The 15,376-nt window shown below is 37.6% G+C and overlaps 1 protein-coding gene and 1 pseudogene across 1 annotated transcript in view; one reads left to right on the top strand and one right to left on the bottom strand.

Annotated features, from left to right (window-relative positions):
- Window positions 1–15,376, top strand: part of LOC136863813 (HEAT repeat-containing protein 6) — a 248,820-nt gene that overhangs the window by 18,331 nt on the left and 215,113 nt on the right. The window contains exon 3 of the mRNA XM_067140151.2: window positions 9,013–9,246. Within this exon, the coding sequence (XP_066996252.2) occupies window positions 9,013–9,246 (234 nt within the window). The remainder of the gene's footprint in view (window positions 1–9,012; window positions 9,247–15,376) is intronic.
- Window positions 5,794–6,964, bottom strand: LOC136864936 (piggyBac transposable element-derived protein 4-like; annotated as a pseudogene).

The following is a 15,376-nucleotide window of genomic DNA, read 5'->3' as shown; positions in this document are numbered from 1 at the left end:
TCACTTGCGTGAAAGGAAGTAAAAAAACTGAATTCTTTTTCTGGAGAAACTTATATCTCAAAACTGCAGGTTACAGATGTGGAAATTAGTATTTGGAATCTCTTTTAAAAATAAAGAAACACGCACTTTCGGGGAGGGGGGAATCAACTTAACGGGCAGGAAGGAAGGTGAAAAAGGAGTTGAATTACTTTTATGAGGATACTTATATCTCAAAAATTGAATATTTTACAGACATGAAAATTAGTGTTTGGAATCTCCTTTAAAAATGAAGAAACACGCATTTGTCTTTTTTTGGAAAATCGACGTAAGGAGTGTGGGGTTGAAAATAAGTAAATAAGGAGTTGAAATGTGTTTATGAGGATACTTTATTTTAAGAACTGAAGCTGATACAGACATGAAAGTTGGTATTTTAAATTTCCTTTCAAAATAAAGAAACACGTACAGTATTTTGTTGTTTTCGGATAGTCCACTTAAGGCGGGAGAGGGGTGGAAAGAAGTGAAGAAGAAGAAGAAGAAGAAGAAGAAATTGAATTATTCTTATGAGTATACATCTATCTCAAAAACTGAAGGTGTTACAGATGTGCAGGCATGAAAACTGGTATTTGGAATTGCCTTTCAAAATAATAAAGCACGTATTTTTCCCCCCGCAAAATCCAGTAAAGGGGCTGAAAGGCATTGGAAGAGCAGATGAATTTTTAAAATGAGCACCGGTATAATTACATTATACGTCAAAAACTTAACATGTTAGAGACAAGAAGCTTGGAATTTGGAAAGTCCTTTAAAAATACCAAAAACTGTACCTTTTTGTTTACGGAGAAGGCACTTAACAGGGGGTGAAAATAAGTGACAAATAGTTGAATTATTTTTATGAGGATGCTTAAATCTTAGAAACTGAAGATGTTACAGACATGAAAATTGGTATTTGGAATCTCCTTTAAAAATAAAGAAACATGTATTTTTGTTTTCGGAAAATACACTTAAATGGGGGTGAGGGTGGGGGAAGGACTGATCAAGGGGTTGAATTCTTTTTATGGGAATACTTATGTATATTTCAAAAACTGAAGATGTTACAGATGTGGGAATAGGTATTTGGAATCTCCTTTAAAAATAAAGAAACATGTATTTGTAACGATTTGTGAGTGTACATGGAATCAAACATGTTTCAATATGCAGCAATTCGTAGAAGGTACCGATCCATATGACGTAATAATTATTTAAAGATATATTGGCAAGCTATCCGATAAGAAATAGGCTGGGACCAATGAGAGGTCAGTGGAAGGAATAAGAATAATAATAATGAAGTTTAACCAAGACTATATATTCTTTCTACTTGAAAGATAACCAGAACAAAACTCAACATTCCGTAACATGGTACAGTATAACAACAAAATTTTGAATAGAAAAAATGTATTTACAAGAAACCCCTAGACCATTTACAAAATGTTATAATAGTTGAGGCATTTGAAAATGACGTAGCAAACTGCAAGCTTCAACGGAACGAGATAAATGAACACAGTTTTAAAATAAACAAGAAGAAAAGGAGGGCAACGGGGAGGGATGAAGACAGGATTACAACAGTGGGAGTTGCCCAAGCACGTTAAGATGCAGAATACAAAGTCAGTTCATAGTAAGGTTGCTGAGTTCAGGCCTCATATTCAATCATTCAAACCTCTTGAGTCTATTCATTATTTCAATGCTATTATTTTGTTAAAAAAACACTCATGTAAACTGAAACTAGCTATGGAGACGAAGGTAAATTTGGGCCCTGATTGCCAAAATCCACTAGGCAAATAATGATAATAATAAATAAAGCACTCTGTTGCTCACCCAATGCAGTAGAAAATAAAACAGAGTTTCGCAGTGGAATACTGGGAACCCGTTGGACGACCCTCCAACCTCACTCGGTATCAGCGCTGGACTGAAGACCGAGGGATTGGGGGACGGATTTATAGCACCACAGAAAGTTCGTGAAGGAAGCACAGATGGCTTCGAGAAACAGCAGATAGTGACGCAGCGAGTGACTTAACCCAATGGTAGTTCAGAATGCAGTGAGATGTCCAGCAGGTCGGGCGCTAAGCGAGGCCACAGCGAATGTACAAGGCCGATTACATGAGTGTTGGTAGCGGCGAGTAGAGCAAGACAAGCGGAGTTCGTGATAACATCAGCCGTAATTAGGTGAGTGGCCATTACATATTTATTTTTTCGACTTGAGAGAAGACTGTTTCTCACATGTACAGTTCTGTGTCGCATGATCGTCTTAGCCCCAAAAGGTAATACCACAAACATGGTTTACAAAGAATTTCTGGGGTAAATGAAACTCAATTTTTGGGTGAGTTTTTATACTTTAGGAATTTTCAGATAATGTTTTAGTACAATGCCGAGGAACGATTATGTTGATCAAATTACGAAATCCACACGAGCGAAGCCACGGGTAACTGCTAGTTTTCCTCATAGAGTTTTTTGCACATTCAAAATTAATGAATAGTCTGTCTGAAAGACCAATGTTATCCTTTGAGCTGAACCAAACTATTGAAAAAATATCACACTTAGATTCAACAAATAGTTGAATTTTACGTGATAGAATGGACTCACAAATTACTCCTTTTAAGTATGACAGCAAAAATAATTGCCAGGCAGAACGGCTCAGATGGTTGAACGCTGGCTTTCTGATCCCAAATTGATGGGATCAGTCTCAACTTAGTCTGGTGGTATTTGGAAGTCTTCAGATTTGTCAGCCTCATGTTGGTAGATTTACTGGCACATAGAAGAACTCACATGCGAACAAAATTCTGGCACCTTCTTGTCTCCAACAACTGTGAAAGTATTTAGTGGAACATAAACCCAATGATATTATTATTATTATTATTATTATTATTATTATTTGTGGAGCCTCCGTGGCTCAGACGGCAGCACGTCGGCCTCTCACCGCTGGATACCGTGGTTCAAATCCCGGTCACTCCATGTGCGATTTGTGCTGGACAAAGTGGAGGCGGGGCAGGTTTTTCTCCGGGTACTCCAGTTTTCCCTGTCATCTTTCATTCCAGCAACACTCTCCATTCTCATTTCATAGCATCTATCATTCATTAATAAATCCCTTTGGGAGTGGCGACCCCATCGTACTAACAGCCTATATCTGCTTCATTCATTACATCCCTGACCCAGTCAATGACTGGAAAACAGGTTGTAAGTTTATTATTATTATTATTATTATTATTATTATTATTATTATTATTATTATTATTATTATTATTATTATTATTAAGAAACTAATTTCAGCATTTGATATAAGATTCTTAACTTCAGCATAATGGGAATAATATTAATATCCTCCTGGATTTCATTGTTATAAATGTCCCTATAGAATTGAAATCCAAGCTTCAGGAATAGCCTTTTTGCAGAGAATTATAAGTAACTTGCATTTAGTTGTTTCACAGTCTGTGAATGACCCTTGTTGGTAAATGGTGCAGCACCAATAAAGCCACTTTTATCGCAATGGTAATACAGCTTGTAACATTTTGGCCTGGTTTCATCAGTTATTATTACTACTTAAAAAAAGTGATATTGTTTTAACATTAAACTTAAAAATATGCTCCATCTACAAATTCATTAAATTACGTGTCAACATTCCCATTTCCTGTATTAAATGCCTGACATTTGCAAACTGTTCCAAAATGTTTGCTGCATATTATACTTTATTTGTGGATTTTATGTAATTGTCAGAAGCTACATGGGTTGTGAAAGTACGAGATTTACATAAGTACTTTAAACAGTCATATTGTAATTGTCGATGGCGATTATAAAAACTCTGTACAGAGAACTTTCATTAGCTATTCCTATGTGACCAGTGTTTTGCCACACTGTATGCTTCAGGATTTGCCCTCATCTGGTTCGTCATCGTACACTAGCAAGCTGGCGAGAACGTGATCCATGGCTTGTTCTTTGCTGCACTTTCACATGGTGATGTCAGAAGTGTATCCCCATTTCTTCAAATTTATCTTTGACCTACCTACCCCGCATTGCAAACCGTTCAGCGTTTTCCATAATAATAATTTTGTGTGGCTATTTCTAGCCGAGTGCAGCCCCTGTAAGGCAGACCCTGCGATGAGGGTGGGTGGCATCTGCCACCTGTAGGTAACTGCGTGTTATTGTGGTGGAGGATAGTGTTATGTGTGGTGTGTGAGTTGCAGAGATGTTGGGGACAGCACTAACACCCAGCCCCCGGGCCACTGGAATTAACCGATTAAGGTTGAAATCCCCGACCCGGCCGGGAATCGAACCCGGGACCCTCTGAACCGAAGGCCAGTACGCTCACCATTCAGCCAACGAGTCGGACAAGCGTTTTCCATGAAACCCATCCATTGTCATGTTCTAAAGGTAAACTTTCACAAGAAATAATCCAGTCTTCAAATTCTTTAACTCTCCTTTTCCATTACGCTACTGTGATTTTTCTGGGTGGTTCCGAAAGGCATTATGTAGAATGAAGGAATCTTTTCCTTGAGGTGAGCCTGATTTGATGGTTTGTACCTTTATGGAAGATGATTTTCTGAGTAGTCGGCCTTTATTTTTTCAATTCTGGCTGCCAGTTTGCGTCTGATATCTGGTGAAGAAATTCCATCTAGGCAGTAAATTTTTTCTACAGAATACTGTCACTGTGGAGTACAGAGTACTTTGTGTGTCTGTTCTTCACTCATGTTCTTTTGACATACAGATACTTTTCATTATATTGTTCAAATAGTTATTTTTCAGTTCATAATCTCCAGTTTCCCAGAATTCATTACATATCCTTACCAATTTTTTGATAGCAACTACAATAGAAAGGAGGACCAACCGTTTTTGGTTTGACCATTTTCTTCTCTTTTTTTTTTTTTTTTTTCAGTGACTTACTCTTTACCGGTCTTTTTCAGGTTTTTTTTTTTTTCTTCTTACATTTATTTTATAGCTGTTGTTGACTGGGCACTTTCTAGAAATACTGGAGCACTCCTTTGGTGATTTATTGCTTTTGTCACTCACCACGACATTATTCCACTGTAGTAACACCGTACTGAAAGCGATGTAACCACTGATGAATTTCAGAGAAGACTAGTTATCAGACAAATTCCATTAGATGAGAAAAACACAAGTGGGGTGAGTAGCTCAGACGGTTGAGACGCTGGCCTTCTGACCCCAACCTAGCAGGTTCGATCCTGGCTCAGTCCGGTGGTATTTGAAGGTGCTCAAATACATCAGCCTCGTGTCAGTGGATCTACTGGCATGTAAAAGAACTCCTGCGGGACTAAATTCCACCACCTTGGAGTCTCCGAAAACCGTACAAGTAGTTAGTGGGACGTAAAGCCAGTAACATTATTATTAAAAACACAAGCTCTTCACAGACATGATGATGATGATGATGATGATAAAAAAGAGATAGGTCAAAGAATAAATATTCCTTCTTATATTACTATATTTATAATGGGTGCAGAAAGATATAAGCCCTTCGAGACTGATAACAAAGAGATGAGTCGAAGAGTAAATATCCATCCATTCTAAAATTGCTTATTGTCATTATCGGAGCAGTTATTATGTACGTTCAAATAAATGTTATCTAAAATGGGTGTAAATTATACCTGGCAAAAATAAATGCATCGGTTTTTTAAAATAATATGTATTAACCCCTCAGCATGGTGGATTAAATGCCGTCGTCTCTGTGCTGCGGAAGCAGTTCTAAGCACGGTGTTTAAACTTGGTGAGATTTGTGCAAAGCCTTATTCAGAACAACACAACTTTGGTACTATTTTACGGTTTTCAATAAAATTTTCACAGTTTTAGAAAACTCAGTTCTTTTGGAAAATATGATGCTATCTTACTTGAATATTTGAGTTTGGTGTGGAACGTCTTGAAGCATCTCTCAACGCAGATACCCGCTTCGCAGTCTGGACACCAAAACACTGTCTCTCCCCGAAGTTTCTGTTTGTAGCACACGACACATCGTTTGGTTGGCCTACTCTTTTCCTCAGTTGGTGGGATTCTCTCAGGGAAATACCTTTCAGTGAGACGGGGCACATTTTTGTCTGAAGAATGATGCTGCTTGTTGTTTTAAGGGACCTAACATCGAAGGTCATCGGCCCTGTCCGAAGAATGACATCCAGGCACTTGTCTTTCAAATGAACCTGAATGTTCCACAAGCAGTGCCTGGACGACATCCACTCTAAATTTCAAACGTTCTATTCTAGTCTCAGGTGAATTTTTCTGGCAAATGATCATTGCGTTTAGAATTGCAACATTTATTAACTTCCTGAATAACTTGATGTACCACTTCGTCATCTTTTTCCTCTCTAAAAGATAGCCATGAAGTAGCTGATCTTTCAGATTGACTCCACCCATGTGATCATTATAGTCAGCAACAGAAACAGGCTTTTCTTTTTCCTGACGGCGCTTTGTTTTCTTTGTGATGGTTTCTGCCCCATGGAATGTAGAGATCATTGTGACATCTTTATCATCACACCACTTTAGGACGGAAATCTGATCGGAATGCCAAGCTATAATTTCCTCATCCTTTAGTTTTGTGTTGATCACATCTTTCGGAACGTCCTTTCTGTTGAGGCGCCAAGTTCCCACACTCAGTTTTCAATGATTTTAACTTATGAGTCAAAGCAGGTGAATTATAAAAATTATCAATCCACAATGTGTATCCTTTGTAGAGAAGTGGCTCCACAAGCGATGAAACATTAGCATAAGTTTTTGCTGTGTCTGTTGATGTATGTATTGTTTCAAATACAGTATCTTTGCCTGTGTATGTTACAAAGGACCAAAGATAGCCTGAACTTGACTCACATAATTCATACGATTTTATGTAAAATTTTGTGGATTTTAGAGGTATATATTGCCTAAAAGACAACCTACCCCACCATGGGATTAGTGACTTGTCAACTGCGATGTTCTGTTCTGGTAAGTACAAAGTCTGCAACTTATTTTTTAAGTAGGACATAATTGGATAAATTTTGAAATGTCTGGATTGTCCCTGATATGAATCAACTGCCTCATTGTTGCTGAAATGTGTAAAATTACTGATTGACTCAAGTCTATCCATTGAAATAACAGACCCAAAAATTAGCACAGACAGAATCAAGTTTTTAGAAAAATAGCTTTGTTGCGTAAGCTTTTGTATTATACCCATTAGCATATAAAGAACAATAACAACGTATATCTCGTTCTTCATGACTGGTTTCCAATCCTGCTTTGTGGAATGAAGGGGTAATAAGCCCCTAGATCAGATTCTTTGCTCAGCGTATACATTTGTTTCACAAACTATTATTTCCACTAATTCGTCCGTAAATAACATCTTAAAATCCTTCACACCATCGCATTCCCCAACTGCTTCATTCTGAGGTTCTGGGTTCTCTATAAACTGTTCTATTTGACCCACGTAATTAGACATGTTTTCCCATTGAACTGTATTAGCCGTGACATGCACATTGCCATTCTGCGCACTGTCACTCATATCTGATTCCGAACCGAGGACTTTGCGTACAGCAATGTCATCCACATTGCTCAAATCACCATCTGAATCCAACAGACTTCCGTTAGAACAACTCAACTGTTCTAAAACATCCTCTATTTCCACACTCGATAACCTGCACTTGCTTGTAGAAGCCATCTTCACTCGTGACTGACAGAATGCAAGTCAGCGTGGTGATAAGGAAAAAGGACGGGGATAAACAGCCTCGAGAGCCCTGAATCGATAAAATTTATGATTCTGTTGACAGTCAGGTTCTTCCCCGATAGCAAATGAAGGTATAATGCAAGAATTGTGCATAATAGTCACCAGATAGCAGACAAAAACAGTGCTTGCCCCTGATGGCAGAGATAAACATTCCTTGAAATCACTCTCGAATTTCAGTGACAAAACACTATCGAAATAGGGATCAAGATACATCGTTCAAAAGCTCAAACCTTCCGCTTCAAGCAGAAATGTGTTAAAACACAAACAGCTTTGATCGTAACCTGCTAGATCGCAGTAGTGTAAATGCGTGTACCGTGCGAGCAGTGCTCGTCACTGCACTGGGCGTGATGTTCACTGCGTGACGAGCAGTGCTCGGCACTCCACGCTGACAGGTTAATATTATCAAGGTCTATTATAAACACCTATTGGAAACTGAAATAAATTGTATGCACTCTTGAGACATACTGTAAGTGCAAATTTGCATTGAGTTGGTGCATACAACATTGCTATTTTGAAAGTCTAGACAACTAGACTACTTATGTAAACCTTGTTTCAGAACCCTTCATCAGTGATTTCCTAAAGATGTTTCTGTGATTTTATTACATTGCTTTCCTGTTTAGAAGCACCTCTGTTGTAATTTAAGAGTTTGATGTAAACACGGGAAGATTTATCCCCAGATGAATACTGGAACTAAAATATGTATGGGATTTTCATTTTCTCTTTAATGATTTTTTCATCTTTAAATACACACAAATAATTCTTGCATAGTTTTCTACTGGAATACAGTTTAATGTCAAATAATTTGTTCAAATTTTCAATTTCACCTTAGTCATTATCACATAAAATCATATGCTGACCCGGTCTGGTGACGAGCGACGACATATATGTTGCATCAATTTGTAAGTGTTCTATTCCGCGTAGCTGACCAAATTGGGTGACAGTGTTATGTCATTGGATTTATAGAGTTTGTTGAGACACTGTAGTTCATTATTTCCATGCTAGAATGCGTGCAGTTAGTATAAGAGTTCCATTTCACATTACCTAGCATCCAGCTGTTGTCGGACCGGCATAGGTATTCATAATACTGCAGTGAATTGACCAAAACACCAGACAAGTGGTATGTATTATTCACACAGATCCCGGAGGAAGTTGTGGCCTTGTTTTGTCATTGGTCCAAAAGAGGGACAGGTAGTAATGCTTTTGAATTTGCAAGGACAATGGTTTTTAGATGACTTAATGCTGTTAAGTGATGTACTTTATATGATGATTAATTTGTTAAAATTATATCTAAATAGACATTGCATTTCATTTAGACACCAGAAGACCTTTTTGCTGAAGATGGCTTGTTCAGAAAATATCTTGGATCAGAGCCAGTCCTGTTCTCTACCACCCCTGAAGTCCAATTGATGGTTGTGAAGTGCATGAAATCGCTTCTGTTGACTTCTACGAAGAAGCTTTCTCCTACTCTAACAGAAAGGATTCATGAGCTTCTTATTGGTCTGCTTAGTAGGATATATGATCAGTGTGGGGATATTTGTCATTGTCAGGCAAGTATTTTCTGTTTCTGGTATTTTAATTTATTTTTAAATTATATATTGTGTGCAACATCCTTTACACATACATACATACATACATACATACATACATACATACATACATACATACATACATATTGTTTAGTCTGCAAGCCTGTGTGAATTAACTGACTGCCTCCACAATCCTCTATTTGCAACAAGCTCTGTAGTTTCATTTAGTTCTACACATCATTAATAATAATAGTTAAAATAATAACAAGCTGACCAATTGCATGCATCTTATATGTCTTGTACCGGGCGAGTTGGCCATGCACTTAGGGGCGCGCAGCTGTGAGCTTGCATCCGGGAGATAGTGGATTCGAACCCTACTGTCAGCAGCACTGAAGATGGTTTTCCGTCGTTTCCTATTTTCACACCGGGCAAATGCCGGGGCTGTACCTTAATTAAGGCAACGCCCGCTTCCTTCCCACTCCTAGGCCTTTCCTATTTTATCGTTGCTATAAGACTTATCTGTGTTGGTGTGTCATAAAACAAATTAATAATGTAGAGTTTGAGGGAAATGAAGATCGTAACTTACGATAAAACAAATTGTCAAGAAAAATTATTGATCACCCTATCCTCATTATAGTTTTCCTACACTGTTATTCATTACTCTTTTCACATACATTCTTGAGAAAATGCATCAAGATTTGGGTGTTTGTCTTACAACACATCTCCATTTACATACAACACATCACACTACAAACCACCACAGAAACACACAATGGAGAATGCATCACTCCTCATAGGTAGGGTTGGCATCAGGAAATGCTTCCATAAAACATACTTGCCAACTTTCCCGATTTAGGTGGGAGACTCCTGATTTTCGACAGCTTTTCTCGCTTCCCAATTATTCTATTATTTCTCCCAATTTTAGTTTTGTTGTTGTTGTTGTTGTTGTTGTGAACTTCAAACATTGGTTTTCAAATCCCGCCATTTCAGCATTGTATGCCAGTGGCCGGAAGTCCTTCGCTCATTGGCCGCTTTCAAATGAAATATCAACGTTTATTAATACGAGAAATGCACACGAATATGTGATGTTTATTGAAATCTGTATATCGTGACGCGTATATCAGTTGTCAATCTCACGTTCTCGCGTGCTATGTTTGTGTTCGTTCACATCAGTCTAGTTGATTCTAGAGACTAGTTGCTACATTTGTAGTCTTTTTTAATAATTTAGTGACAGAATTTCAAAGGTAGCAACTAGTGACTTCTCTATAGATTTTAGGAGCCATTTGGAGACAATTCTGGCAAATTTTAATTTCTCACTTGATAAAAATAGCATTGCGCTTTGCATAATTGCACAGGCACATGATGCAATATGTGGATATTAATCTATGCATTTGCTAAGTAATGGCATCTTAGTGCATGACTGATTCACACGTGTGGAGCACGAGTTCATACTATTTTCGGAAAGCTTATCAGAGACCGATCATCTCACTCGCATTTTTCCTGTGAGGGAATAGAAATGTGTAATTTTTAGCCTTATAGACTTGTATAGCAGCAGTCGGGTTTTGAGACAATAAGTGTTATAATATATACTATAGTACTTCTGTATTGTGCAAGACATGTAGAATAAGCAGTTTTGACCAACTCTATCCCCTAATTTCTCCTGATTTTGGTTTTGTAAAATTGTCAGGTATGATAAAACTAGGCTAAATCCAAACTGAGTTCTGACCCCAGGTAATTGGAAAAGACCACGAAGAAATATACAATGAACATCATTATCAGAATCATATTTCAGTTTGTTCATATGACCAATCTTTAAAGGTGCATATTTGTATTTGGAGAGTATTATTCAAATTACATGATTGATTTTAATTTATTTTATTTTTTCAGTGTAGGATTTGAAGTTAATTTTTATTGTTGGCTGGAACCACCAGCCTAGACATTACTTTTGCAACAAGGGCTGAAGGTCGATTCACAATAATGATGGATATTTTAGAGTTCTGTCTCTTTTTTTAATGTGGCTGCTGGTCAAGTCGTGAAAATGAGGACCTCCAACAAATTATTTCATCTGAAGTTAAAATATCAGTGAAGTTAACAACCAGACTAGGTAAAGTGTGCCTTCCACATCCCCCAATGACCAGCTAAGCCAGAGGGGTATGTAACTTTCCTGTTCATCCCGGTTTGATTCATCCTCCACATAAAATATTTCTTATTATCTGGTACTTCTTAGTGCCCTTAATTTAAGCTTAGTGTCTAGTTTGATAACCAATTAAATTGGCTGTGCAATACAGATCACGCAGTTGTGAGCCTCCATTTGGGAAATAGTGGGATCGAACTCCACCATCGGCAGTCCTGCAGAATTCTTTTCTGTTCCCATACCAGGCAAATGCTGGGACTGCAACTTAATTAAGGCCATGACTGCTTCTAATTCCTAGCCCTTTCCTGTCCCATTGTCATTGAAAATATTAAATCACCAGGCTGAAATGTAATTTGAAAATACTGTATTACCTTCTTCCCAGATGAGAACTTGAAGGGTCACTCCAAACTCCCTATCATGATTTACATTTAAGAATATGAAATGCGAAATGCAGGTACTATTTTTGGGAGTCTTTGTTCCTAGCTTTTTATTCAACAAACATTACAGATGTTTTAAATTTGAATAATGAGATTATTTCCCTCAAGGCGACACTCCGGAGATAGAAAGGTACTTTTACCTAATGCATGGATTTTCATAAAACTTTGTGGGAATGTAGAGATATCACAAAAATTTCATTCATATACAATTAATAGTTTAAAAAAAAATTTGAAATTTTTTATTCCATTTTTTCATGAAATTTAATTAACATGTTAATGTAAATGGGTAATTAGTTAGATAATACGTCCTTTAAAAGCACTACATATTATCGATTTTTGTGTACATAATTTATATAAGGAGATATATCGTACTAACGTTTGTGTAATTTTTACGTTGCCGGGCTGAGTGGCTCAGATGGTTGAGGCGCTGGCCTTCTGACCCCAACATGGCAGGTTCGATCCTGGCTCAGTCCGGTGGTATTTGAAGGTGCTCAAATACGTCAGCCTCGTGTCGGTAGATTTACTGGCACGTAAAAGAACTCCTGCGGGACTAAATTCCGGCACCTCGGCGTCTCTGAAAACCGTAAAAGAGTAGTTAGTGGGACGTAAAACAAATAACATTAATTATTATTAATTTTTACGTTCTAAAATTTAGGACTTAAAAAACCTCTACACTTGAAAAAATTCTGCAATCAAAAAAATTCCATACGCAGGTTTCTTAATATAGCTGTGATACATATACCATACAAATTTTGTTACAATTGGCTGAATATTATGGGAGAAAAATGGGATTTAAGTGTAAAAATTACAATTGGCGGGAAAATTAAATCAAAGTTCAAGTGACGTTTTCTTCTTGATTTATTACCTAAAAGTCACCAGAACCGTATGTTTTTACTTCCTTTCCTTTCTTAGCAGCTTCTGCATGAATACTGGTAACTCTGGAAGCTTGTCTCTTCTTCTCATTTTCCAAAAAACTGAATATGATTCACTTGCATTTTGTTTTTCACAGTGCAACTTTTCCTGAGTCGAAGTTATGGGGATTGTAGTTTCTGTCATGTCATGATTGTTGGGTATAGGTGCAGGACTTACATGGCTTGAAGTTGATGCGACACTTTCCTGATTAGATCAATCTGATTCCGATAACATTTATGACCTTTTGTCCCCGATTTCTTTAATGGAGACTCCTGTTCGGTAATAGCTGATCCCCATCTCTTTCCTATCCAAAAGTTCAGCAATTCGTCACTTAGCTAAGGCTGATTTATGTTTACGCATATTGTTTATTCCCTTGAATACAAGCTTATTACAGCACACTGTCTTTCAGTAATAACAGTATCTTGATACGCAACTACAAGACGTTACTTAAGCTGCGTACTTAACAAAAATAAACGGACTGGCTACCACCACAGAACCCACAAAAAAGATTAAACATACAACGAAACTTATAGTTGTCAGCACTATTGTAGTACCATCAGGAATATCAATACAAGCATAAAATGTTGCTCAATGACAGTCGAGTACTGAAATATTAGTCTGTAACAGGCTTTATAAATTCATTCAGAAATATTGTAGATCTTACAGCTTGAGTCTGTATGAATATATCTGGAGAAGGAGGCGGGGGGGGCTTTTGGCCCATCCCATGGATGCGTAATTGCAAAGAACAGGCATATTTGATTGAATGTAAACATGACAATGACATCATTACCTAACGAAGCAGTTCAGTAGATGCCATGCCCGTTTCTGCTGTGTGCAGACTGGCAAACAAAGCATTATTGAAGTGATAAATTGTTTGAATTCAACAAAATAACTTTGTAATAAGAAAGAAGAAACTCAATCCTTTCAATTTCAGTAAATAAAAAAAAATTGCCAAAATGACCAAATTATCGATTTTTATCTCTGGAGTGTCGCCTTAATTGAGTTTCTTGGAGTAACATGATATATAGGTTTTATGCAGAACTGCATTGTTTTGGTATAATTAAACAGATTGAGACCAGAATAAATGAGATGTTCTAGTCATCCTCAGTCAAAATACTACAGTTTGACGCATTGAGGTATACTACTGCAGCACAACTGGTTTTTCATTCTTTTTTAATTTTTATTAATTTTCTTGCTAGTAGTTTAACGTCTGAGTAACACATCAAAAATTTGCGGTGACGCCAGGATGGGAAAGGGCTACAACTGGGAAGGGGCTGCCAACAGTGGGATTTAAACCCACCTTCTCTCGAATGCAATCTCACAGCTACATGGTCAGTTGATTGCAGCCTTTTCCTTCATGAATAGGATTCGTATTGCCTGCACATTTGTGTGTATCTTAACAGTTCTAATATCAATTGTGGTCAGGCAGGTGAAGTGAAAATTGGCATTTCCAAGAATGAAGCCATGTCTGTAAGGAAGAGACCTACGAGGATTGAATGTCAGATTGGGAATACAAAACTGGAACATGTTAATTATTTCAAGTATTTAAGGTGTATATTCTTTCAGGATTGTAATATCCTGTCCCCTTTCCGGGTATGCTGAGTCAGGCAAACATGAGGTACCCTGGGTGTGGTACATTCTTGAGATCGATTTTGCTATTTTAGGACATTTAATAAAAATTTTATGGCAATGTGCATATGTGGCAAGGTAGGCTCATGGCATAAATGAAAGAAAATTATACAACACTGGTGGACTTTTATTACATTCATACATACATCCATTATCATTATAGACTGTTATTCCTTTCAGCGTTCAGTCTGCAAGCCTCTGTGAATTTACTAAACGTTGCCACAATCCTCTGTTTCCAACTAGTGCTGTGGCCTCATTTAGTTCTACACCTCTTATCTTTAAATCGTTAGAAACACAGTCTAACCATCATCATCTTGGTCTCTCTCTACCTCTCTTACCCTCCATAGCAGAGTCCATTATTCTCTAGGTAACCTATCCTCCTCCATTCGCCTCACGTGAGCCCACCACCGAAGCCGGTTTATGCGTACAGCTTCATCCATCGAGTTAATTCCTAAATTAGCCTTTATCTCCTCATTCTGAGTACCCTCCTGCCATTGTTCCCACCTGTTTGTAGCAGCAATCATTTTCGGTACTTTCATGTCTGTTACTTCTAACTTATGAATTAGATATCCTGAGTCCACCCAACTTTCACTCCCGTAAAGCAAAGTTGGTTTGAAAACAGACCGATGTAAAGATAGTTTCGTCTGGGAGCTAACTTCCTTCTCACAGAATACTGTTGATTGCAACTGCAAGTTCACTGCATTAGCTTTACTACACCTTGATTCATTCTCACTTATTATATTACCATCCTGGGAGAACACACAACCTAAATACTTCAAATTATCTACCTGTTCTAGCTCTGTATCGCCAATCTGATATTCTGTTCTTTTAAATTTCTTACCTACTGACATCAATGTAGTCTTCGAGAGGCTAATTTTCATACCATACTCATTGTGCTTTCGGCACAATCTGCCATTAAGACCCAGTCATCAGCATAGACCAGATTGCTTACTACATTTCCACCTAACTGAATCCCTCCCTGCCATTTTATACCTTTCAGCAGATTATCCATGTAAACTACGAACAACAAAGGTGAAAT

The sequence above is a fragment of the Anabrus simplex genome, chromosome 2 (genome assembly GCF_040414725.1).
Source record: "Anabrus simplex isolate iqAnaSimp1 chromosome 2, ASM4041472v1, whole genome shotgun sequence".
Lineage (NCBI taxonomy): Eukaryota > Metazoa > Arthropoda > Insecta > Orthoptera > Tettigoniidae > Anabrus > Anabrus simplex.
This window is presented reverse-complemented; position numbering and strand designations above follow the sequence as displayed.